The sequence below is a fragment of the Prionailurus viverrinus genome, chromosome B4 (assembly GCF_022837055.1).
Source record: "Prionailurus viverrinus isolate Anna chromosome B4, UM_Priviv_1.0, whole genome shotgun sequence".
NCBI lineage: Eukaryota > Metazoa > Chordata > Mammalia > Carnivora > Felidae > Prionailurus > Prionailurus viverrinus.
The window spans coordinates 8,231,569-8,257,567 of record NC_062567.1 but is presented as its reverse complement, the minus strand read 5'-3'; the positions used below and the strand labels follow the sequence as shown (position 1 = coordinate 8,257,567).

The following is a 25,999-nucleotide window of genomic DNA, read 5'->3' as shown; positions in this document are numbered from 1 at the left end:
TTTCAAATTATACTTCTAAACAGTGACGAGCGGGGCCGCTGCATGGGGGACGCTGGGTTACAAACACACAGGTCCTCACCATCCCGCTCAGGCCCAAGCACTTCCCTGTGTTTTTCTCACCGATGATGAAAAGAGGGGTGAAGAAATATTAGAAATCTGACACTTCAGCTCAACGATCAAGGTGTAAAGAGTCTGACCAGCTACTCTCTAAGAAAAAGGAGATCCTTTCTCTCTTCCTGTTTCTGGGCAGTGACAGCTGGGACACCTGAACTGTGAGGACTGGAGTTTAGACCCATGTCTATCAATCTGCACCATCACAGCTTTACACGGTGAATGTCTCACACACATGAACCAAAAAAAGGTAACAAGAGCAGGCATGTGAGGCACAAAGCTTAGCAGAACATGCCTAAAAAGGACAGAATAATTAAGTCACTTACAGAGCATACTTCTCCCATAGATCAGACACAGGACAGGAATGCGATTTTAAGAAAATTAATGTTTGCAAAAAACTATCCAAAAATTATCCACACTATGTGAAAGAAAGCAGTGGCACATGGTAGGCACAGAGAAAATAAAATATAAATGAACAAATGAATAACTCAAAACCAAAATAATATACCCATCTTAAGTGGAAAGCCTCAGCCCAGTTCAGCAGTAAGGAATGATTCAAATTATTGTTCATATACAAACTACAAATGAGTCTCAATGACTTCGTTATAATAGCTTCTTTATAATTTCCCCCAATGAAAAAGATGATGAGCTTCTAGTTGAAAATGGTACACTGACCATAGATTTCCCTCCACTGAAACAACGGTTTATGCGTAGAAAACCATGAACTCCAGGAAAAACAAAAGGTTGAGTAAGAAAACTGCGTCATCCTGGGGTGCCTGGGTGGCTCAGTCGGGCTAAGCATCTGACTCTTGATTTCGGTTCAGGTCGTGATATCCCAAGGTTTGTGAAATCGAGCCCCACATCAGGCTCTACGCTGACAATGAAGAGCCTGCTTGGGATTCTCTCCCCCCTTCTCCCTCTGCCCCTCCATGCATGCATACGCATGAGCTCTCTCTCAAAATAAATAATCGTTAAAAAAAAAAAAAAAAAAAAGAAAACTACGTCATCTTGTGAAGCATGTATCAGATGTGCATACAGTGTCTGTGTTACCCTAACAGGAGAAGTCCTGACCTAATGAAAACATGCTATTACTCGAAGAAGGAGAATGGAATATAAAACAATGGGAAAGACAGGAATGAGCATAATCTTCTCATTCCCAAATGGGCAGCAATAATGAGTATTATAGCTACAGTAAAGGATAAAGTAGAGGAAAATAACAAAAAACGCACTGAAATATGTGAAAGCAGTTGCCTCTGAAGAGGAAGAAATGGTGAAGAAAAAGAAATGTTAGGATCTGCTTATTTGGGAAGCAAGCATATAGATCTTTTAAAAATTTAAATTGTATAAAAAATTTTAATTCTATACATGTGTAACTAATTTTAGTAAGTAAAAATACAGGCTAGATGAGGTAGAATTTATCTTTCACTTTAGAATAAGCAAAGATAGGCACATGGGATGATTTTTGAAAATGTAAATAAGTCTTTGATTCCTTAAAGGAGCTTTGCTGACATAGTTGTTTTCTATTGGATTAGAAAAAAGAACAAATTTTTCCACAAAACTCAATATAAAAAAAAAAAATCTTGTCAATGCACTATTATAATAAAACACAATTTAAGAAAATGTCTGTTGATTTCCCAAACGTCTCTATTTTTTAGGTGTTTTGACATTTTAATTTTTTTTTTTGTTTGTTTATTTTGAAGGAGAGAGAGACAAGGGGAGGGACAGAGAGAGAGGGAGACACAGAATCCCAAGCAGGCTCCAGGCTGTGAGCTGTCAGCACAGAGCCCAACATGGGGTTCAAACCCACGAACCGTGAAATCATGACCTGAGCCCAAGTCAGACGCCCAACCGACTGAGTCACCCAGGTGCCCTGGTCTTGTGATGTTTTAATTTTCAGTACTTTTCAAAAGAGAAAATTTCCTGTTACACTGTGAACAGCTGAAGTTTTGAAAAGGGGCAGAGAATGGATTTCCTCAGATTTCTAGCATGATCAGCAACATGAGAGATTGCAACTGTCTTCTGGCAAAATATATAGTATTTTACAAACCCAGGGAAGTGCTAAATCGGAAAATAGGAGGAGGAAAATAAAAATAAATTCCACAGTATTTTCCCTAGAATTAGGAATAAAATTGTATCTGTGGGGGATATAAAAAGAAAGAAATAGCAAAACAAAGAATATTTCAAACAGTGAGAGATTTACTGATGTGTTCCTACCCTTGGGGCACTCCAGTTAAGCTTAGGAAATACACTGCCCCCCAGGGAATTGATAGCTTCTTGGACCTTAGTGGTGAACTCGGGAAATTCTGGTGCCTATAGAGAAAGAAGAAAGCATTTGGGCATGTCAATAACGTCACAATAAATATAGAAAACAAGATCAAAATCTCAAACAATTAAGCGTGTTAAAAGTTGGAATACAAAGTACTATCAGAATTTCTGAACTGAGCCAAATAAAATCAATGATCAAATATTATCAGAAAGGGGGGAAAAAATAGTAACAAGCGCCCAAATGGCACTTTCTAAAACCATCGAAGCCCACATAGCTAAAAAGACAGACATCATGAGGCATCTGGGGATGTGAGGAAGGACTGAATGGTTCTCTTCACATCTACAGAACCCACAGTTATGAAGTGAAAAGAGACAGATGAAATGTCACCTGTACACATATTCCAACGTTCAGAAATTAACACCTCCCATTTAAAGGGCCAGAAGCCTTTCCATCTAGAGGAAAAGATTCGTGGACATATCCTCAAAAGGCTTCATAAGAATGAGAAATAAATGATGTGCTTAGCCATATTTAAACACCGCTATTTCCAGACAAGTTTTAATATAAACACACTCAAAAATAGGACCTTGGTTAAGTTAAAATGTTCTTTCCTTTTTGGCTGATTTTAAAATGTGTATTTTATATAAGCAAGTAATCAAAATGTCCAAAACGTGTGAAGGAATGCTCTGCCATGAGCCTTATGTCACTAGTTAGGGAGGAGCTGGACACGAGTAGAGAAAAGGGGAGTAACAGACGTGGAAGTGGAACCTGCAGGGGACAGAATACGAAAATATGAACAGATTCGCTATGGGCACGTTATCCATTTATATTTGCCGCCCCCTACTGGGCAACTGCAAATTCTGAAAAAGTCCAGTAATGACCAGTTCTTCCAGAGGGGGGAAAAGTTAGAATGGGTCTAGAATTAGCTCAACTGCACACTGCAAAAAGAATCAAATGGCTTCTGTTGACCCCCATCATCTAATCCAGTTGCGACAGGGAGCAAACTGTGTGAAGAGCTTGGAAAACACACCAAAAAAATGTCACTAAAAAAAAATGGTGGCCTATTCCCCAAACTAGAAACCAGCGTTAAGCAACAGGCTAGAGCAGGCTGGACTCCCTTCCTTATGCTACAGAGGTCTGTGACTTCTAGACCCGCTGGCAGCATCTTTCGTATGTGCCACCGCATCCATTTTTTCAGACACCTTCAGTTTAGACACAGGAAATTAAACTGCAGCCCTTCAGAGAGGCTTTCAAAATGAGTAACAGCCTTGAGTCCTTTATTTTCCATTGGCCTCTCCCCATTGAGAAGCAATCAGGATCTCTATTAAGCCAGTAATTTCCTTACGATCCCCTGAAGTTGCTAATATGGCTCGCCAGGGTTCTATCCATAAAAACGCTTCTCAAAAATCTGCTGTAGCAATATTTTCGATGAATGGCAGTTATACAAATTTTATAACATGAAGGGATTCAATCTTCAAAGACAAGACAATTTAATTTTCCTAACCTGTAACAGTTCAGATTGCTTTGTATTTACGTATTATATTTTAAGAGGTGACAGAGTTCCTCAAATCCTCAAATTATTCCACTTTAGGAAATCCTGCTATCAGGATCCAAAAACAAATTTAAATTATGAAAAGTTTCCATACTGGGGAGACAAATGTGTGCTTCGTGGAAGACCGTATTGTGCACCCACAGCGCAACCCCTGGATTATCTGACTGTAGCCAGGTCGACGAGTGGCTTTACGACTTGGTGAATTGCAGGTAAATGATGACAATGAAAAGTACTTCTTTTGGACACACAAATTCTATCCTGGCTGAGAAATCCAGCAGTCTTCCTCCCACCCTTGAAGGAGGCAAAACCAATCATGCCTCATTTACATATTCATTTCAGTATTTCTAATCTATACAAAGGTGTCTCTTCTTTGGTTTCCCTTTGGAACCAGTTAAAATATCTGCCTAGCTCCCTCAAGAGTTAAATAAAACCTTCAACATGTGTCAAAGAGTTTTATTTCAATATGGGAGCCATGATTCTACCTTTTTCTGAAAATTATCTTTCAACAGATCATTTTGATTTTAAATATGCAAAACACCTCAGTTTTCTGGGTAAAGGTTCCTGTTGTGAGGTAAAATCTACTCTTTTTTATCATATCTGTGGACTTTCTGTGATCCAAACTCTCCTGTCTTTCCAACTACACCTACCATACCCATTAAGAAAGGATATTTCTTCTTACATTTTTTTTAAATCATGAAATGTTTAAAATATTCAAAAAAATATATATTCATGTTCCTGGACCCATATATTCAACAATTTGGTATACTTAACCCAGATGTTTAAATCTCTTAAGGGAACAAAGTGACAATACAAATGAAGTTCCTTACCTCCTCACTCTCTTCCCTAATCCTAACCCTCACCCTCCCCAAAGGCAACCAGCATTACAGACTCAGGCATATTCTTCCAGAGTCATGATTTTATAATTAATGATACATGTGACTGACCATGAATTATAGCATTTAAAAAATTTAACATAACTGCTGTCATTGATATGTATACCTTCAGCAAACAGCTCTCACTTTTGAGATTTACCCACCTGGACTGTGTTTTAATTTTTAGTTCCATGTCTTTGTATCTAGATTAATGGACTATTACCATTCGCCAATACCATGTATTACCTGCCCGTGGACCTTGGCTCACATTCCTCCACTAAGAGTGTGCTACTATGAATGCTCCCCTGCCCAACAACATCTAGTTCCAGCCAGTGAAACCCAATCACTTTAGTGACTTTTTATTTTGAAATAATTTCAGTCCTTCAGAAGGCTTAAAAGAATAATCAGAATTTCCAGATACTCTTCACCCAAGCATTTACCATGTTTGTCTTATCCTTCCCTGCCCCAAATCTCTCTTTTATAGATCTATGCAGATATATGCATTTATTTATACATATGCACACATAAAACAAACTTTTTTTCTTACATTCTTAAAGTAAGTAGAAGTCCCAATGCCTTTTTACCCCTAAATACTTCAGTATGGTTCCTAAAAAGCAGTAACATTCTTTTATATAACCTACAAAATTATCAAAACGAGGGAGCCAACAATGACAGAATACCATCATCTCATCTGCAGATCTTATTCACAATGTGCCCATTTCCCCAATAATGTCTTTTATAGCAAAAGAAAAAATTTTTCTGACCGAGGATCAGGTTGCCATTGATTACATTTAGCTGTTTTATCTCTTCAATATCCTTTAATCCTTCTTCCTGTTCTTATCTTTCATGACCTTGACATTTTTGAAGAGTACAAAGCAGTTATTCTGTATAATTTCCAAAGAGTTGAGTATGCTGGATGTTTCCTCATGATTAGATTTAGGTTATGGATTTTTGGCAGGTGATGTGTCCTTAGTGTATTGTATCAGGAGGCACACAATGTCGGTTTGTCCCATCACTGACAAGGTTAACTTTGATCACTTGGCTGCCATGTCTTTCCTCTGTAAAGTTACCGTTTTCCTCTTTATAATTAGTAAGTAATTTTGGTGGAAATACTTTGAGAATATTTAAATATCCTCTTTCTCACCAAATATTCACCCAACGGCTTTAACATCTACCCCATCAATTACTATGATCATTGCCAAATGGTGATTTCCAAGTCTGTAATTCCTACATTTGTGATTTGGTGCCTTTTCTACTCTAAAGGGTTTTCCCCTCTGCTCCGTTTAGTTAATATAACCATTTGTTTGTCAGTATGGGATCACAGACTCTCATTTTAATCAATGGTGACACTTCACTAACGTCCCTGTTTTGAGACTCCGCTATCTGGCTGGGGGTTGGCCTATTCAAGCTGGCCTCTGGGTCCTTCTAGTCATGTCTGCCTCCTGCTTACTTTCTGACACAAGCTGTCACAGGTTCATCTTCACTTTCTGACCCCTGGTCTTGACTTTCTCCAAGGAGCTTCAATTTCTTTCAGTGGAGAATGGTATCTAGAAACCACGATCAAAACACTTGGTGTGCTCACTGCTGCCATGATGTCACTACATGACAGCTCCCAGGCCCTGGAGAACAGAGTCTGGTAGATATACACACATGTAAGTTATTAATTTCCCAATCTATCCATCTATTAGATAACAGGAGTTAGAACTGATAATCCTTAACCTTTTTAGGGTCAGGGTCAAATATCATTTCTCCCTTGACACATTCTAACTGTTGTCTGTTCTGACAGCACTTTGCCATCTACCCCCAAAGTGAGGCATCTTTCCCTGCTGGCTTATGAACTCCCTAATGGAAAGGAAGCAACCCAAATTCACCTTTGCTCAGAACTCACTACAGTGCCCTAAATATGGTAGATAACTACCATGTATGTTTAACTGAACAGGACTGTCATGAACAGAGAGGGACTGACCTGCATGACATCCAGAGTAAAAGGAAAACATAGAAACTTTCCCTTTCTGCATATAATGGCATGCTTTTATACCTAAGGAAATACACTGGTTTAAGCACCTCCAGTTACTTTGCTTGTACTATATTTACCAGGTCTCTTCCGCTGAAATAAACAAAAGTATCTTCTTATTTAGAATTGTATCAGAATATAACCTCCCCTAAAACTAGTTTCCTTTGTTGTGCCTTTACGTCTATTAGCAGAGAATTTGATAAAAATTTCTCGTCTCACGGTATAAGAAGTTTCATTTACCTACTACATTTTTAGAAATACGTGTTTTACTTCACTCATTCCTTTAAAAATATTTTTATTAAAAATATATTTCAAGTTGACTTAGACAACAGCATTCTTATCCTCAAAGACTCCATAATACTCAATCCACTTCCACATTTTGATACAAGATACTGGTTAAAGCCACACATTACTCTCACCTGAAAGAAACTGTAATTTTTATGCCATTTAAATATAGTTGAATAAGTGAACAGAGATTTCACTTTAGGTTCCACAGATCTGGGAAACGTCAAAGTTTAATGTTAGGCTTGATTACTTCTTTCAGAGCTTAACAGAAACAAGTCATAGCACCAACTATGCACCTTAATAAATAAAAGCCAACGAGAAAAGTAAGTAAATGGGAATCCATCGAGATCTGCATTGAAATCCCGAAATACCCCAGGTGACAGTGTGAGGTTGAGCCCCGGCTGGCACAGCTCTGCTCTTACCGTTAGCGTGGCCGTGTTCTCGTCGTCCGACCACTGCACGGAGAGGACAGAAACAAAGTATTAAATGTGGATAGTGCACTGGGCTTCCCCAAAGCAATGCTCCATCTAAAAATGATACATAAATAAGAGACATCTTTTCCTGAAAACAAAGTACATGTCAAAGTGAGATTTTCATGGAATTTCTCACTTTACCAAACATAGGCTAAGATGTAAATATGAGAACCATTTCAGGGCTCACTGAAATGATAGAATGGGCTGTTTTATTCTGAACCAACCTGTATTTCTTCTGCTTCATCATCACTGTCTGGCTGAGAACATGTTGGTGGATCTTCCCTAGAAGAACATAAAACAAAAATTAAGCAAGAAAAAGGCTTCAGTACCATGTATGTAGTCATAAGTTCAGTCATACTCAATATATATTTGAAAAGGGAGAGGGTATGGCTTGCTCAGTTGGTTGAGCATCTCTCAATTTTGGCTCAGGTCATGATCCCAGGGTCATGACTCCACGTTGGGGTCCATGCCAAGTGTGGAACCTGCTTGAGATTCTCTCTCCCCCTCTGCCCCTCTCCCCTGTCACACGCTTGCTCGCTCTTTCTCTAAAATAAAAATAAAAAGACAGCCTCAGAATTGGAGGATAATGTTAGGAAAAGTTCATTTTTTTAGAGAGAAAAACCAATACAAAATAAAAAGAATACAAACTTCCTGCCCTCTTCTCATACGTCACTAGAACTACGGAAAAGAAAAATTCAACCTCCAACTCCAAGGACACTAGCAGTCATCTACAACCCTGAATCCCGATATATGAGAAAGTGCTGCCACAGACGAGGAAGATCAAGTGAGATGAAGAAGACAAAAGGAATCATCGGACGAGCTGTTCTACTGAAGAGCGGGTCCCCCTGAGAGGCAAAATCAAGAATCTTTTTCTACCTAGTAAGAAAAGAGTGTGTGGGCTGGGGTCAGGTATTGCCCTGGACCTTGACTGGCACCACGGAAACGTGTTGGGGGAGACAGGGAACCAAAGACTTGACGTGCCTCCTTTGAAGCAGCTGGCGAGCACAGCACGGGTAGAAATGGACCACCTAGTAGCCAATCTTCATTGCCTAGGGAGAAAGCAAAGGCCGAAAACACTCAGAAGTAATAACACTGCTTTGGTCTCTCATCAACACTAAACCACAAGTAACTGGCCTACGAAGAACTCACCACGTCAATGAAAACAAATAATAATCCAAACAAGAACCGGCACAGGATCTGTACCAAGAAACTACCAGAAGAAGGGAAAGGGAGGCTGCTGGTTGACCAGGGGCATTTATCTATCCCTATGCTCCTCTGGAAACCCCACTAAAATGATAGGAAAACTCTCAAGGAAAAAAGGGATCAAAGAAGAGACAGCTGCAGAAAAGAGACAGCAACAGAACTTTGGAAAACAGAAAGCCAATGAGGAGGATAACCCAGCGAGCAAAAGGGAGAAGCTAGAACTACCACTGATGACGAGACCGAAGTTCTGGGCTACAAACAGGTAGGATGCTTGTGTGAAGTCCACAGAAGGGACAGTAAGATACACGTAGCCTTCCTCACCCTGCACACCAAAACAACTAATCCTCTCCATGAACCAAAGAGGGTAAGGACTCAGGTCCATTCTGCCCCGGAGGAATACGAGGCTGAAATGCTAGAGTGCGACAAGCAGCCTTGTGAAAGTCACACTAACAGTGAGGCCCCTAGTCCCCTTCCTCCCACTCTGCTCCCAGAACACACACAGGTTACAACATTCTTCTCTGTAGAAACTCAACCACCCCAGAGGAAAGACCTGTAGATCTTTCCGGGAAACTTCCATCAATTTCTGCTCATTGCTGGCACTCTTAGCCAGCCCCACCCGGTTTTTACAAAGTTTCCAAGTGTGTGTGTGTATGCGTGTGTATGTGTGTGTGTGTGTCCCCCCCTCACTCTCAAATATGAATAAAAGGCCTAGAATCATTAGAAAACTAAAGAAAGGCTCCAAGATGAAAAAAAAAAAAGTTTTTTAAAAGGAAAAATATTTTTTAAATCATTAATATCCTTAAAAATAAAGATCCTGAATCCACAAGAGAACAACAGAGGGAACAGAGGACAGGATTGATTGAACCTGTAGAAATGAAAATCTGGTAGCTGAAATTTAGTTGTCTTTATTTTTCCTGATGTTTATTTTTGAGAGAGAGAGAGAGAGAGAGAGAGAGCGAGAGAGAGCGAGCGCAAGCAAGCAAGCAAGGAGGGGCAGAGAGAGGGAGAGGCCCAGAATCCAAAGCAGGCTCCAGGCTCTGAGCTGTCAGCACAGAGCCAATGTGGGGCTCGAACTCACAGACTGCAAGATCATGACCTGAGCCGAAGTCAGATGCTTAACTGACTGAGCCACCCAAGTGCCCCAAATGGCTGAAATTTAAAAATTCAGTAGCATGAATATGGCAAAATGAAGGAAATTCCCCAGAAAGGAGAACCACAAAGACAAAGAAACAGATAACAGAGAAGGAATGATAAAATTCAGAGAACCCAGCAAGATCCAATATCTAAATAATAGTTCAAAAAAGAGAAGAAAATAAGAAAAAATTACCAAAGACACAGTATTTTTAAATGTCCCCGAACTGAAAAATAGGTCTCTAGAATGAAAGGGCTCACCAAGTACACAGCATAGAGAATGGAGGAAAAAAACCTTAAATGCTATGCAAAGATGGCCACAATAATTCTTGCCATCTAGTCTGATATGCTCGTCTGCAGGGCGACTTTGCCACACTTGCCATCAAATAATGGCATTTATTTCCCCATTCCTTTCATTTAAACTGGCATCAAGATTCACTGTGATCAGCAAAAGGTAGCACAAGTGACAGCATGTAATTCAAGGGGTCAGAAGCCTTTACAGCCTCCACTCTCACATTTGGAATGCTGCCAACCCTATGCAAAGTAACTAAGGGTAGTCTTTCTTCTTTTTTTAAAAAAAATTTTAATATTTATTTATTTATTTATTTGGGGAGGGGGGGAGACAAGCAGAGAGAGAGGGAGAGAGTGAATCCCAAGCAGGCTCCAGGCTGTCAGCACAAAGCCCGACATGGGGCTCGAACTCCCAAATCATGAGATCATGACCTGAGCCAAAATCAAGAGTCTGATGCTTGGGGCGCCTGGGTGGCGCAGTCGGTTAAGCGTCCGACTTCAGCCAGGTCACGATCTCGCGGTCCGTGAGTTCGAGCCCCGCGTCAGGCTCTGGGCTGATGGCTCAGAGCCTGGAGCCTGTTTCCGATTCTGTGTCTCCCTCTCTCTCTGCCCCTCCCCCTTTCATGCTCTGTCTCTCTCTGTCCCAAAAATAAATAAATGTTGAAAAAAAAATAAAAAAAAAAAAAAAGAGTCTGATGCTTAACTGACTGAGCCACCCAGGCGCACCCCGCCCCCTCCCCCAGAAGGGTAGTCTTTCTGAGATGAGAGTCCACATGGGAAGAGAAGCCCAACATCAACTGCCAGACACGTGAGCAAGGCCATCTTAGCAGAACCACCAAATGACGACAGCAACAAGAATGCCTTAGCAAGACCAACAGAAGACGCATCCAGTGTCAAGAAGTATGGGCATCAGTTCCCTCTGGCCAGTCTAGTCCCGTGGGAGGTCAAGGTGTGGCCCAGGTTTGCATCACAACTGAGGAACCCTGAACTTAGGGAATCACGTCTTCTACAAGGTAAACCGGTTCGGTCTCCGACCCAAGGGCAGAAACACTGTCTTCACCTGTCCCAGACAATAAAAAACCTGTTCTCTGCTAGAGAGGGAGCTGCTATCTCTACCTTCCAAGGCTCTCTGCTATATAAACATCCTTGGAAAGATAACAAGAATAAAAGGCATCAGTGCTTCTGCTAGCAAGGTAAGCAGGAAGTGAGAGACCCAAGGAGAACTCTCAACACCCAGCGACGAAATCACTGACAAAGTGTTCATTGTTTTTAAGTCAATACGTTTGGGCAATACAGAGGGCTATTGTGAAATGTAAAAACATGAAAGAGGAATTCTCAAAAACATTCATAAAGAAAACCAAGTCACAATAAAGGAACACAAATCAGAATGACATGGGACTTTATGGAAGATAGTAGACCATGCCTTCAAAATCACAGGGAAATACTCTGCCTAAAATCCCATACTAAGCCAATTCACCCCCTCAAAAAAATCCAGAGTAAAATAAAAACTTTTTCCAGGTATGAAAAGACTCAAAGTTTTTCTTCCTATGCATTTTAGAGCATGTGCTTCAATAAAACGGGTAAATCAAGAGACCCCAAAACGTGATATCCAAGGAAAAGAAAATCGGGCACAGAATAGGAAAGTTCCAAGGTAACAACTGTATACTAGCCCTGAAGAGCTGCCAGACTGGAACAGGAAGATGGACTGCTAAAATGAATCTGGGAAAGGGAAATGGACCCGCTGGATCTGAAATGTCCTGGAGTGTTTAGAGAAACAGCTAACAGGCTTACGCCCTGTTTACTGGAAAAATTACTAAGTATTAGTGACAGACATATGGGAATTAAGTAAATTTAACGAAGCTGGCTAGTAGTTCCAGAGAAAACAAGGTTATAAAAAAAGAAAAGGTTGGGGCGCCTGGGTGATCTCGGGCTCAGGTCATGATCACATAGTTTGTGGGATCGAGCCCCGAGTCAGGCTCGGTGCTGATGGCGTGGAGTCTGCATGTGATTCTCTCTCTCTCCCTCCCTCTCTCTCTCTCTCTCTCTCTGCCCCTCCCCTGCTTGCACATGTGTCCTCTCTCAAAATAAACTTAAGAAAAAAAAGTACAAAAAATAATTTTTTTAAAAGGTCATCATAGTACACAACGTGGCTCAGCAGCCAACAGTAACATCATAACATTGTGACCACTGACTAGTGATTTAACCAAAAGCTGTAATGAAGATCTCGAGGGTGTAAGAAAACTAAATCTTCAAATATCATAACAGAAAGGTGGAGATAGCATCTTTTTAAGAAATAATTAGTGTAAGTATATTGTTAAATACAAAGCTACCAACAGTGGTTCCATTCAAATTTGAGGGCATAATAAATTAAGTGTTACGGAAGCAATCACTGGAATGGCATATCCTCCTTTATAAATCAAGAAACTGACACATGGACTTATCAATAATTTAATCAATCAGTCAATCTGGTGTGATTTTGGTTAATGCAGATCAGTTCCCTACATTTTTTTTCAAGTAAGCTCTATGCCCAACGTGGGGCTTGTACTCACAATCCTGGGATAAAGAGTTGTGTGCACGACCTACTGAGCCAGTCAGGCACCTCAGGTCTCTAAAGTTCAATCAGTCCTCTGTAATCCTCAAGAATAGAGTTCCCAGATCCACAAAGCTAAGACCCAGACCCTGCAGTATAATGAGAATGCTAACACTGTCACCTGTGAGTTCCCTGCTCAAGGAGCTATACAGCCTTTCCTTCTCTTGCATCTCTTTCAACACCACACATCCTTAAATATGACATTATCATCTTTAATGTGGCTCCATCATACAAAAGGTACTCAATGAACTTGAAAGTGTGTTTTACCACTCTAAAACATCAGGTGTTTTTGATTGTATAATGAAATACATTGAAAAATCATGTTTATAATCAGTGTCTTCATATAGTTCTTAGAAGGACTTATCACAATGCCTACTCTGAAGTAGCTCACAAAACCGGATCACTGTAAATGATGATGGAAGGTATAAATTCTCAAGTTTACTAGACTTTCTTTCTAAGGTATAGCTCTAAACACTGATGACTGGAATGGTCAAAGTATGATGCTAATATTTAGAACTATTCTGTATTTCCTGTATCACCTCCAGCACAGAGCAATGGGAACCCTTAAGAGCACTGGCTTTGGAAAAAGACATGGTCTGAGTGTGTCAGTTCTCCCACTGTTAGTCAAGAGCTTTGCACCATTATCCCGTCTACAAAACCAAAAGAGAGGGGCTACTCTAGAGTTGTGAGGATTCAAATCAGGAACATACGCAACACGTGTTTAATAGCTGGTGTCTATTATTATTCTGCCTTAAGGGAGACAGGTCAGGAAAGAAAGAACTCAAGACCAGAAAGGAACAAATCAAGATTAGTTCTTGGAAGCAGTGAGTCAGACCACCTGAGTCAGACCCAATTTGTGAGACCAGTTCAAGTATCACCTCTACTGCAGCTTACAGTGATTATTTAAACTTGAAAAACATGCTTATCAGAATATGGATGGTTTTATTAAAAAAAAAAAAAAAAACAAAAAACAAAAAACAAAAAACAAAACCCAGACACCTATTTATTTACATCTAACTTGGCCACTGAACGTGGATTCCCAAGGTAGGATACCCCACCCATCTTGTTATCTCAGTAACACACTCAGCACCCATTTCATATTAGGCACCTAATAATGTGCAAAAAATGACTCACTTGTATCAGAAATGGATGTTACCAGCCTCCTTTCCCAACCCACTACAGACAGTAATAATCGAACCAAGCTTTCTTTCTTACTGAACCCTGGATGCAGCCTCAGAATCCTTCTCAACACATCACGCTAGGAAACCATTACCAGATCTGAGTTGGCAAACAAGATAAACCCAGTTATCAGCCTTGGTCTATACTATTCATTTGACTCTACCGTGGAAGAGAGTGAAGTAACCATGTTCATTTATTCATTCATTCACTCAATACATACTCATTAGGCCCAGACTCCGTACTAAGTTAAACATGTAAACAAGATCCCTTACAGAGCTGAAACGCAGAAATGAAAAAAAACGTACTGCATGTGGAGGTTATGGGAGATTAGGAATGAAGAATCAAGAGCTATGGAAACCCCAATACCCATTTCCCCACTTCTCTATTAATAAAACCTCCAATTTGTTCAGAAACTAAGTGCCCCTGTGCCTTGAGGACTTCTCCCTAACCACGCCAGTACCTACAGACCAGTCCACCGCTCATGGCTATTCCAACGCCCTGCCACTGAGGGGGACCCACCCCTGACCAACAAGGGACAGAGAGCTCCTGAGAAGGTTTGCTCTGCTCTTCAAGAGGAATGTGAGACAGGATCTCCTTTCTTCTGGCTTCTGGATATGACAGTGTGAGGACGTGATGCTTGAAATCACTATGGTGAACTTGGACCCTGGAGAGGAGAATCAAGAAGTTCACAGAGAAGCTCTTTTTGAGTCCTAGCATCACTGACCTACTACACTTCCCAACAATTACCATGTCATAGGACTTCTGAAATAATTCATTTGCCTCCTTGTTTAAGTCATGTTTAAAATGGGATATTAAGTTAGTCTGTCTGGGCTACTAAAACAAAACACTGAGTGGCTTTATACTGAGTGGCTTATAAACAGGAATTTATTTCTCACAGTTCTGGAGGCTGGAAGCCAAGATCAGGGTGCCTGCAGGGTCAGGTTCTGGGCTGCAGATGGCCACCTTCTCACCGTGTCCTCACATGGCAGAGAGGGCAAGGGAGTTCTCTGGGGTACCTTTTATTAGGGCACAAATGCCATTCACGAAAGCTCCACCTTCATGACCAAATCACCTCCTAAAGGTCCCACCTTCTAATACCAAGTATCTTTGGGAGTCAAGACGTCAACATATGAATTTGGGGGCCACACAAACACTCTGACCATAGCAGATATCCTGTATCTGCAATGAAAATCAACCCACTGACCTGGGGAACACACACAGGGAGCACTGGGTGGCAGGTTAAGGAGAGTACGTAAGAGCTGGAGGAGCAAAAAGGCCACATTCACTTCATGAGAGATGAAACTGAAGAAATTATGTTCACAGCCTTGGTCTGCCTTTTAATTTCTTTGTACCAACTAACTTGGAAACCTAGAGGAAAGCATTTAATTAGGAAATCCACTTTCTGAGATAAGTACCTTAATACACTAGTGTTAACATATAAATTGGTACAATGGTTAGTGAAAACTATCTGGCAATACTAGTCAATATAGGAGTCAAGACTCCTATAACTGGAGTCTAGGATTCTTATTGTACAGAAATAATCCTACGTGCAAACGGTGTTCCATGCAAAAATATGTTCACTGAGGAATTATTTTTCTATAAACTTGCAAATGACCTAAATGCCCAACAACTATGGAATTAATTATAGCAAGTACATATCCATGGAAATGATGCAGTTACTAAAAATAATTTTATGCCAGGGCGCCTGGGTGGCTCAGTTGGTTGAGCGTCCAACTTCAGCTCAGGTCATGATCTCACTGTTTGTGGATTTGAGCCCTATGACGGGCTCTGTGCTGACAGCTCAGAGCCTGAAGACTGGTTCGGATTCTGTGTCTCCCTCTTTTTCTGCCCCTCCCCCACTCATGCTGTCTCTTTCTCTCTCTCTCAAAAATAAACATTAAAAAAAGATTATTTTTTTAAAAATAATTTTATGCCATTTTAAAAACACATGGAGGGGTGCCTGGGTGGGTCAGTCGGTTGGGCAGCCGACTTTGGCTCAGGTCATGATCTCACTGCTAGCGAGTTTGGGCCCTGCATCAGGCTCTGTGTTGACAGCTCAGAGTTTGGAGCCTGCTTCACATTCTGTCTTCATCTCTATGCCCCTCCCCTGCTTGAGCTCTGTCTCTCAAGTATAAAAAATTTAAAAAAAACTTAAAAACACATGGAAAATTACACAATTGTGTTCACTGAAATAAAGAATATAAAATTATATATTATGTAAAATATATATTATATACAAACATGTATTATGTATAATATGTATTACATATTAGATGAATATAGTATAAATTATATAAAATATAACATTACATATTATATAAAATATAGTATGCTCATAAGATAGGCTAAAAAATGTATTTAAAAAGACTAGAGAAGATATTCCAATATTTGAACAGGATTTGCTTTTAGGTACTAGAATTATAAGTGATTTTTTTCTGCTACTTTATATTTTCTCTATAAAAGTTTTCAAGTTTACTATAATAAGCAAGTACTCCTTTGGTAATTAATAATAAGGTGGGGCATCTTTTACACATGATGGAATCTCTAGGCATTCATATTGTTCCCACTCCGTACCATTTCAGAATTTATCTTACCAAACATAACTGAGCAGTACACAACTCCCATAGTCTATACTAAGGAAAGATGCCTAATCGACAGATCTGTGTCTACCAGCCATAGTTCACTACTGGCCTACTCACAATAGAAAGAATATTCAGTAAGTCTAGTCCATTAACTCCATTCTATTTATTTGAAACTATAATACTGTATTCCTCGATGCAGGGAAACATCCCATATAAAAGAGCTAAAATGTCCACATATTAACAGACACAATTGTGGTACTCTATCAATATTTTAAACACACACACTCATTCAACTAATTGTTACTATCTGAACTCAGGGAGAAATTACTGATAGACAGAAACCAACCTGGATTACTCTGGCCTGAATAGAGATATTCTGGCCTGCAGGACTTCAATAGTTGAACAAATGAAACCACTGGGATGTCCGGATCCGAAGCCATAAACCCTACTGTCGATATGAACCCCAGGATAGGACTGTGCTGTTTTCCCTAGCGTAACTTGCTCCATTGGTCAATATCGTGGATCCATAAGTGATGTGATACTGTAACCAGTGCATCTAGATTGTAATCACCTGGAGGTTGTTTTGTTCTCCAGGGTCACTCCAACCAAAACTGTTAACCCATTTAAAGTTTAATTATCCCTTTAGGTTAAGTTAAATTATGTTCTTTTTGGGTTAAAGCTTCATGGGGTGTTCTCGTTTTACTTTTTTACCACCGTACTCTTCCTGGGAAAGTCGAAAAGGTTAGGATAGTGTTGTCTGAGCTGAGATGTCAGCACTCCCCTTGACAAGGACGGAAGGGGCCCTCAGGCCTGACCACACACATTCGGTTAAGGCACCGCCAACTACTGTGACACACCAACCATCATTTTCAAGAAACAGACTCTTAACTATGGAAACAAACACCTGGTCACCAGAGGGGAGGTGGGTGGGGGTATGGGTGAAGAAGGTGATGGGGATGAAGCAGCGCACCTGTCATGAGGAGGACCTGGTGATGTTTCCAAGTGTGGAATCACTGTATTGTACACCTGCAACTAGTATTACACTGTATGGTAACTGGAATTTGAATAAAAACTTAAAAAAAAAAATTCGTAGGTTAAAAAAATAAAAAAGAAAAAAATAGCATGGACTCCAAGGAAAAAAAATGAAAAGACTAGGACAGCAAAGAATATACTGAGAGGGATACACAACCAAGCCCGCACACAAAACAAACACTGAGCTTTAAAAAGACACATCCGGAGGCACCTAGCTGGCTCAGTCAATAGAGCATGTAACACGTGAGCTCAGAGTTGTGAGTCTGAGCCCCAGGCTGGATGCAGAGATTACTTAAAAATATCTTTTAGGGGCGCCTGGGTGGCGCAGTCGGTTAAGCGTCCGACTTCAGCCAGGTCACGATCTCGCAGTCCGTGGGTTCGAGCCCCGCGTCAGGCTCTGGGCTGATGGCTCAGAGCCTGGAGCCTGTTTCGGATTCTGTGTCTCCCTCTCTCTCTGCCCCTCCCCCGTTCATGCTCTGTCTCTCTCTGTCCCCAAAATAAATAAACGTTGAAAAAAAAAATTAAAAAAAAAATATATCTTTTAAACAAAAAGACAGGTTTGAAGAAAGCTACTTAGCAATGAAAGAGTGTAACACATGAATCTCAAAAGCATTATGTTGAGTTGAAGAAGCCAGACACAAAAAAATACATACTATATAATTTCACTTACACGAAGGCCTAGAACTGACAGAACTAAGCCATGGAGACAGAAATCAGACCAGTGTTTGCCTGGGGTGGAGTTGGAGGAGGTGGGCAGGATTGACCAACAGGGGAGAGTAGGGACTTTCCTAGGGACTGGAAATGTTTGATTTTCTTTCTTTCTTTCTTTCTTTCTTTCTTTCTTTCTTTCTTTCTTTCTTTCTTTCTTTCTTTGTTTAATGTTTATTTTTGAGAGACAGAAAGAGAATGAGAACAAGAACGAGTGGGGGGGAGGGGCAGAGAGAGAGGAGACACAGAATCTGAAGCAGGCTCCAGGCTCTGAGCTGTCATCTTAGAGCCCAATACGGGGCTCAAACCCACAAACTGCACGAGATCATGACCTAAGCTGAAGTCAGACGCTTAACCGACTGAGCCTCCCAGATGCCCCGGAAATGTTTGATACTTTCAATGGCAAGGTGATGAAACAAGTGTGCATTATTTATCAAAACTCATCAAACGTTACACTCAAGATCTGTGCATTTTATTGTAAATGTACCTCATTTAAATTTCACCTGTATTTTCAAGTTTTTACCTATAAAAATAATCCCACCTAAAATTACTGCCCTTTTCAAATCAAAGGTTTTTCTCAGCCAGAGTAAATGACACCTTCGTCCATCCAGATGTTCAGCCAGAAATGAGAGGGTAATTCTTGCCAGCTCCTTCTCTGTCACCAAGTTCTGACGGTGCAGCTCCAACACCTCACATCCACTCACATCTCCCCTCCTGTGTCACCATCGTAGTTCATGCCACTGTCAGTTCTAACTCGGTCCAATGCAGTATCCTCCTAACCGGTCTTCAATTCCCACACAGTAACCGGTCCCAGTTCAAACCCTGAAATCTGCTCAAGTCACTGTCTTGTTCTGAGCTCTTCAACGCATTCCTACTGACCTCAGAATAAATACTAGAATCTTTAACAGGACTCCCACACACTCCCTAACTACCTCCCCGGTGGCACCAACCAACTCTTGCATCGTTCGGCCCTCCGTGCTCCAGCTGCATGACTCCCTGTAGTTCCCTGCAGATCAAGGCCTTCCATGCCTCAGAGCACTCCTTAATGCTGTTCCCTCAGCCTGGAAGATCTTTCCCTCCACCCATCAACTGACCACCTTCCACCCAAACTTCCTGACTGAGAGGCTCCTAAGTTACTTCTTCAGGGTATTCTCTGTCCTTCCCTGCCATCTTCAGCCACCGCACCCCCAGTGATTTAAAGTCTCATCAGAATTCTCAGTTACATATTTACTGGTGTGCTTGCTTAATGTTCCAGGTGAGATCAATGATGATGGTGAGAGCAGGTGGTGTTTCTTCAGAGCATACAGTAGACCAGGCACTGGGCGAAACATTTTACACATTATCTCTTTTCATCTGTGCAACAACCCACAGTAAGTTCTAGGGTGTCAGTCACCCCATTTACGGACAGGGAAACCCAAGCACAGAGCACTAGAAATTACAAAGACACGATCTGCCAGCAGGCAACGGGACTGGAGGACCGGCACTAGGCTGGATCCACTCCCACACACTTGAAGCTGAACCGCCAACTCCAAAAGGGCAGGATCCCTCTCTGATGGGTGCACTACTGTGCGGCAAGGTGCCACAGAGCCGTGCGACGGTATTTAGCAGGGCCCACCCACGCCACAAGCCCGCACAAACACCTGGCCAATGAAAAACAACACGGAGCTCTTCAATACGCTTGCAATACGGAAATCTACCCAGTACTTTCTAATGTTAGAAATTATTTTCTTTATGGTCCCATTTGTTTATTTTTGAGAGAGTGAGAAAGAGAGCACAGGGAGGGGCAAAGAGAATCCCAAGCAGCCTCCACGCTGTCAGTGCAGAGCCTGAGGCAGAACTCGATCTCATGGACCATGAGACCATCATCTGAGCTGAGATCAAGTGTCGGGCGCTTAACCGGCTGAGCCCCTCAGGCGCCTCTACAGTTCCATTTATAGAAATAAACTCATTATTGTTCTAGACTTGAGAATAATAAAATTATGTTTTTAAGTGCCCCAAAGTTGAGTCTTGCTTAACTATTCTACTGTTTCCTTATCCTGCAATTAGAATTCATGAGACTCTCATTAACAATCTTCAGGTTATTATGAGGCTAAGAATAACCAAAAACAGAAATGTAATCCAGAAAGCTACACAGAAAATTCACAAGAGAAAGGGAAGCGGAGTATGAAATTAGTGTTACTGAAAACACACACAATTCTATTCCCAAGTTCCTTCATCCAACAAATGTCTACCAAGCACCTCTCACGTATCAGGTACTGCCCCAAGCGCCAGGAACAGACCTGTCCAAGTCCCCGTTCTCATGAAGCCTGCATTCTAATAACAGAACAATTATGGGAATTATGCCAGATGGAAGTAAGTATTATGCAGAAAAATAAAATGAGGCAAAGAGTAAAAGTGAGGCACCAAAATGTGCCCACTCATACCATGAAGCAGTATTCAGCCTTAAAAGGAAAGAAATTCTGACACACGCTAGAATATGGGTGAAGCTTGTGGACATTATGGCTGAGTGAAATAAAGCCAGTCACAAACGGACAAATCCCCTACGAGTCTGTTCATGTGGGGTATTTAGAGTACTCAAAATCATAGGCACAGAAGGTAGAACAGTGGTGAGCAGGGGCTAGTGGGAAGAGAAACGAGTAGTTCGTGTCTAATGGGGGCTGAGTTTCAGTTTTACAAGATGGAAAGAGTTCTGGAGGTGGATGGTGGTGATGGTTGCACATTATAAATGCACTTAGTTCCCCTGAGCTGTGCACTGAAAAGTAATTATGATAGCAAACTTTATCTTATGGGCATTTTATCACAACAAAAAAAAATTTTTTTTAAACAATTCCAAGGGAGGGATGCCTGGGTGGCTCAGTCGGTTGAGCATCTGACTCTTGATCTCAGCTCAGGCTTTGATCGCAGGGTCATGAGTTCAAGCCCTCCATGCTCTATGCTGGGCGTGAAGAATACTTAAAAACCAAGGGCTCCATGCTGGGCGTGAAGAATACTTAAAAAAAAAAAAAAAATACTAAAAAAAAAAAAAAAAAAAGGATAATAATGATAATAATAGTAATTCCAAGGGAAAATTATTTCCAACCTGGAATTCTACAAAAAAGGAGTTCTGTACACCAAGGGTTCCTGTTAAGCTAGTTCAGAAAGGAAGTGAGGGATGAGCATTTATTTAGGTAACATGACCTGTGAGCAGAAACCTGAATGAAAAACCAGGAACTTCATTACATTCTATGATTCTTAAACTTTTTCAAGTTTGCACTAAAAAGACTGAAACATGGTAATGTTGTCCCTTTATAACTAGAGGAATTACAGCAACAGAGAAGGTGGAGGGGGGTTAACCATGGGGAAGAAAAGGTTAAGGAATTACACGATACCCTAGTAAAGCTTTCTGTTTGTAATGGACAATTAATTTTTTATCTTAAAAGTTGAAAGATCTCAAAAAAAAAAAAAAAAGAAAAAGAAAAAAGGCTGAAGAACTTCAGAGGGTCCTAATGGGCCCTCTTCCTGCCCCCACCCCCCTCCATTTTCTCAAGCAAGAGATGGAAGGAACTGCCCAGTTTCACAACCAGCAACTATCACAGGAAGGAGCACTCAATTCTGAGTCTTATTAATTGAACACTGACAAGAAATACAGGACAAAGATCAGGATGTAATTTTAACTAGGGGGAAAAAAAAGGAGAGAATTGTGCCAAAGCTAATGTATTTATTTTACCTGGTAATTATTGAGATCTAATCACTGCAACATTTCTTTGTGATAAAGTTTAAAGAATTTTTCCTGGTACACTTTACCTTCCTGAAACCACCAGAGTTCCATCATCGAGTAAATAATCCTTCACATTCTGAGGAAGTGGAAGAATGACACTAAAAAAAAACAAAAAACAAAAAACAAAAAAAACAATAATAATAAATAAATTTACCAAAAAGGCATCATTTTAAAAGACCAATCATAAGCAGAGAGAAAAATTCCAAACTCAATTTTTTAATTACTTGTTACCTTTATTTTAAAATAAAATGGGAAATGTTAATGATGTACATTTGATAGGAGACTGAAAATTAACAATATCAATAAAGATTGTGGGAAACTAAATTCGGCTCATATATTAACAACCGTGGTGAAGAAACAAAAAACCACCAAATCCAAAGAACCACACTGAAATTACAGCATGAAAGGCACAAGCTCAAGAGAATTCTGAGTGAGTACATGGGCCTTCCAGAAATCAGACACCAGCAGATATCTGCAGCAACACAGGAAATGCAGTAAGCAAATCAGAAATTTACAGCATCTGACCACCTTCTACGACAGAAGACAGAGGTAGCCTTAAGATCTGGAAACCCTTCCTTGGTTGGCAGTGAGCACCTAAGGCTAAGAATCCACCATGTGTCTGGATGTGTTTTGGTGGAATCCCATTCAGCAGACTGGACTGCCAGAGCTAGAAAGCTGCTTTAGTTTAATTTGTTTCAGACAATTAAGGGAGGGCAAAGCCACAACCTGAAGTCACTTCAGAATCTCATGGGATAATCTGCTTTTTACTCTGTAATAGTAAGTCATCAAGAAATTCTGCAACAGGTACCTAAACGTAATGCTATTATTTTGACCTTGAGGCATATAGTCTTCAACAACTGAAAAGAAATGATGGCTTGCTTTCAGAGTCAAGAGGACATCGACTCATGCATCATTTATTAAGTTTTCTGGCAAATCAGAAATGGTTTGTGTGCACAGAGATTATTCATGGGCTAGTTCAGTTCTTAAAACTAATATCTGATTTATAGAATTTTACAATTTTACATTGAAAAGCTTAATTCTTCAGGCTTTTAAGGTCAACCACTAGATCTTACTACTCTATTTGTAAATCTGCTAAACTTTAACACATTTCAAGTGAAACTATGAAACTCAAAAGCTGAAAAAAAAAAAAAATCACCATATAACATGTTAAGTGCTACTCCAGGCGAGAATGTGCTTTACACAAACTAATGAGGCTGTCCAGAAAGAGCTTAGATCGGTCACTGAAATCCAAGTCAGGTGAGAGTCCAATGAGGTCTGTCCAACAGATGTAAAAGAATTAAATGACAAAGTACCTACTCCATTCTATATCCCATTCAGTACCTTATACATTCAGTATCCTCTTCTAGATTCTAGAATTCTAGATCTTATCTGATTCTAGACCAAGGGGACATAATTGTATACACACGGACAAGTTATTCTAATACAATTTTAAAGGCAAAAGGGGGATTAAAAGATTACTTAATATAGCTTTTATGTTTGAGGAAAATAACCGATTTTAAAAAGTAAAGCAGATGGCCCAAAGTTATCTAGCTAATGATTCTTAAGCCTGAGTCAAAGTTCTAGAACTCATCAAAAAATAAACTTGTATTCTTACCCACCTAGTCATCTCTAAACCATGTAATAAACACTGAATACTAATGCTGAGTCAATAACAACAATATGGTCTCTCAGCATTAAAGCTGACAAGGACAATGACAAAGCTAACATAACGCCACCAGACTGGCCCAGATTGTGGCGGGATATCCTGCTGTATGTTAGGTTCCCGTGGTATTACCACAGAACTAAACAGACTGAAGAAACAGTTTAAAGACACAGTAAAGAACAGTTTCAGGCAACACGGCTTAGTTGTGGACTTTTAAAAACCCCACCTCCTGGTTATTTTTCACTCTTTGCTTCCTAGGAGTGGTACACACTCTAAGTGAACTAAAGTTATTTTGCGTCAATGGAGCTTTGACTAAATCCAAAATGTAACAACAAGCAGCATTTCCGTGTGTTTACTACATGCCAGAAACAGTGGCAAGCATTTTAAATGTTTTATCTCATTTAATTCCCATGCCAATCCTATTATTTTCTCAAATTTCCAGATGGGGCTTAGAGAGATTAAGCAATTTGCTCAAGATGCTGGTGGAACCAAAATCCAAAGCCAGGCAGACGGCCCCGATTCGAGAGTCCGATTCTTAACCATCAGACTTTTCCTGCCGAAGGCAAAGGAAAAACCACGCCAGATGACAAAAAGGCACCTGCACACATTGCAGGTCAGCTTTAAGTGCACTCAGTAGGAAAATATCTGACAGGTTCACAAATACCTCTCTCTCACCAACACAAATAACTCTAGCCTCATCTCAGACCTAAAGCTTATTCCGATTATACAATGTAACAAAGGACTGGAATATCATAAGGGAAGATAATTTCTTAGGAGGCAATGTCCACTGCAGCTCTTGAAGCTCTTCCTTTTGTTTTGGTGTCACTTCAACCACCTTCAAATGCAAGGATTATCTTCCTTGGAGCTGCTCTAACCTCCAACTAGAAACAGATCCTATGTATGAATACCAGGATGGAAGAGAACGGTCTTGTGAATAATCTCCTTACGCTCTTCCAAACCCTCAGGATTTCAAAATCGTTGGCCTCTCTGTATTCACACTCTGCACCAAGGGGACCAAATGAACAGAAGACAGTTGGTATCTAAATTAAGTGATAATAGGGGCGCCTGGGTGGCGCAGTCGGTTAAGCGTCCGACTTCAGCCAGGTCACGATCTCGCGGTCCGTGAGTTCGAGCCCCGCGTCGGGCTCTGGGCTGATGGCTCGGAGCCTGGAGCCTGTTTCCGATTCTGTGTCTCCCTCTCTCTCTGCCCCTCCCCCGTTCATGCTCTGTCTCTCTCTGTCCCAAAAATAAATAAACGTTGAAAAAAAAAATTAAAAAAAATAAATAAATAAATAAAAAATAAATTAAGTGATAATATAGGCCTAAAGGGGGAGCGGGCAAAATACAGAAACTCCTGGCCATGAATATGCGGTTCTTTGATCTATCCCTCTTAGTGAGTGACAGCCTGCTCTTGCATTATTCTCCAGATGTTATGATTGCTTTTGAACACTGGGGGTATTCTCCTAGCTGCCTTGCCTATATTACCTTGAATGACCCAGTGAAGGATGAAAGTTCTCTTCTGCTTGCCCTGCAAACCAGGGATGGATCCCCTGTTGTAGGCCAGAGAACTAGACAACGAATCCCATTCCACTCCTTTCCAGGGATGGCTTCCTGTCAACGTACATCTCGATCCCTAACAACATATAACTACACTAATGCTTTCCTGTTATGCTATCTTATCGGAGCTTCGCAGGAGAATTTCAAGCAGGGCCTGTATCACTGTTCTCATCTTACAGCGACTGAAAGCAATTAAGACCCCAGCGGGTTAGTCTGGCAAAATCCAGACTACCCAGTTCTCCTGATCACTTCTCCTCTCTGGCAGTTCTACAAGCAGTGATGGTGAACTCCCAAGCCTGAACCGGCTTAATCCACTAGTCACCCCGCCATCTGACCTTCGACGAACCATGACCTGCCCTTCTACCCGCCCTAGCACACGCCCTGAACGCAACACGACGCACAGCAAACTCGCATCGACTTCATTAATCTCCCCACCTGAAATAGTACTAGGAAGTAGAAATCTGGGCACTGGCGCTCCCACCCAGTCGCTAAAAGGCCTGTGTTGTTGTTGTTGTTGTTGTTTTTCGCTGATGGAGCTTGGACTCGCCCCAAATGTCGCAGTTCCCTTTTGCCTATCGCCCCGGCGTAACCCCTCCTGTCTTACCTCTTGATGGTAAGGCTTCGGAACAGTGGATACCACGCGGAGAACTGACAGCGCAGCACATGCTCCTTCTTCATCCTCCAGCCGCCGCCGCCTCTCCCTCTCTTTCCAGCACCCTCCCGGAACCCAGGTCTC

At 41.0% G+C, this 25,999-nt stretch overlaps 1 protein-coding gene and 1 non-coding gene across 7 annotated transcripts in view; one reads left to right on the top strand and one right to left on the bottom strand.

Annotated features, from left to right (window-relative positions):
- The window catches only part of CDC123 (cell division cycle 123), a 60,618-nt gene extending 34,619 nt beyond the window's left edge, over positions 1 to 25,999 (bottom strand). The window contains exons 1-5 of one of the 6 annotated variants that reach the window (XM_047865693.1): positions 25,868 to 25,999; positions 22,070 to 22,141; positions 7,795 to 7,852; positions 7,520 to 7,552; positions 2,326 to 2,421 (exon numbers count right to left, since the gene is read on the bottom strand). In XM_047865693.1, coding sequence (XP_047721649.1) covers positions 2,326 to 2,421; positions 7,520 to 7,552; positions 7,795 to 7,852; positions 22,070 to 22,141; positions 25,868 to 25,941 — 333 coding nt within the window. In that variant the 5' untranslated portion in view covers positions 25,942 to 25,999. The remainder of the gene's footprint in view (positions 1 to 2,325; positions 2,422 to 7,519; positions 7,553 to 7,794; positions 7,853 to 22,069; positions 22,142 to 25,867) is intronic. The other 5 variants (XM_047865696.1, XM_047865694.1, XM_047865695.1 and 2 more) reach the window with 5 other exon arrangements.
- LOC125171453 (U6atac minor spliceosomal RNA) lies at positions 17,297 to 17,418 on the top strand. Its single transcript, XR_007154356.1, has one exon. It is a non-coding gene; the product is annotated as a U6atac minor spliceosomal RNA (small nuclear RNA).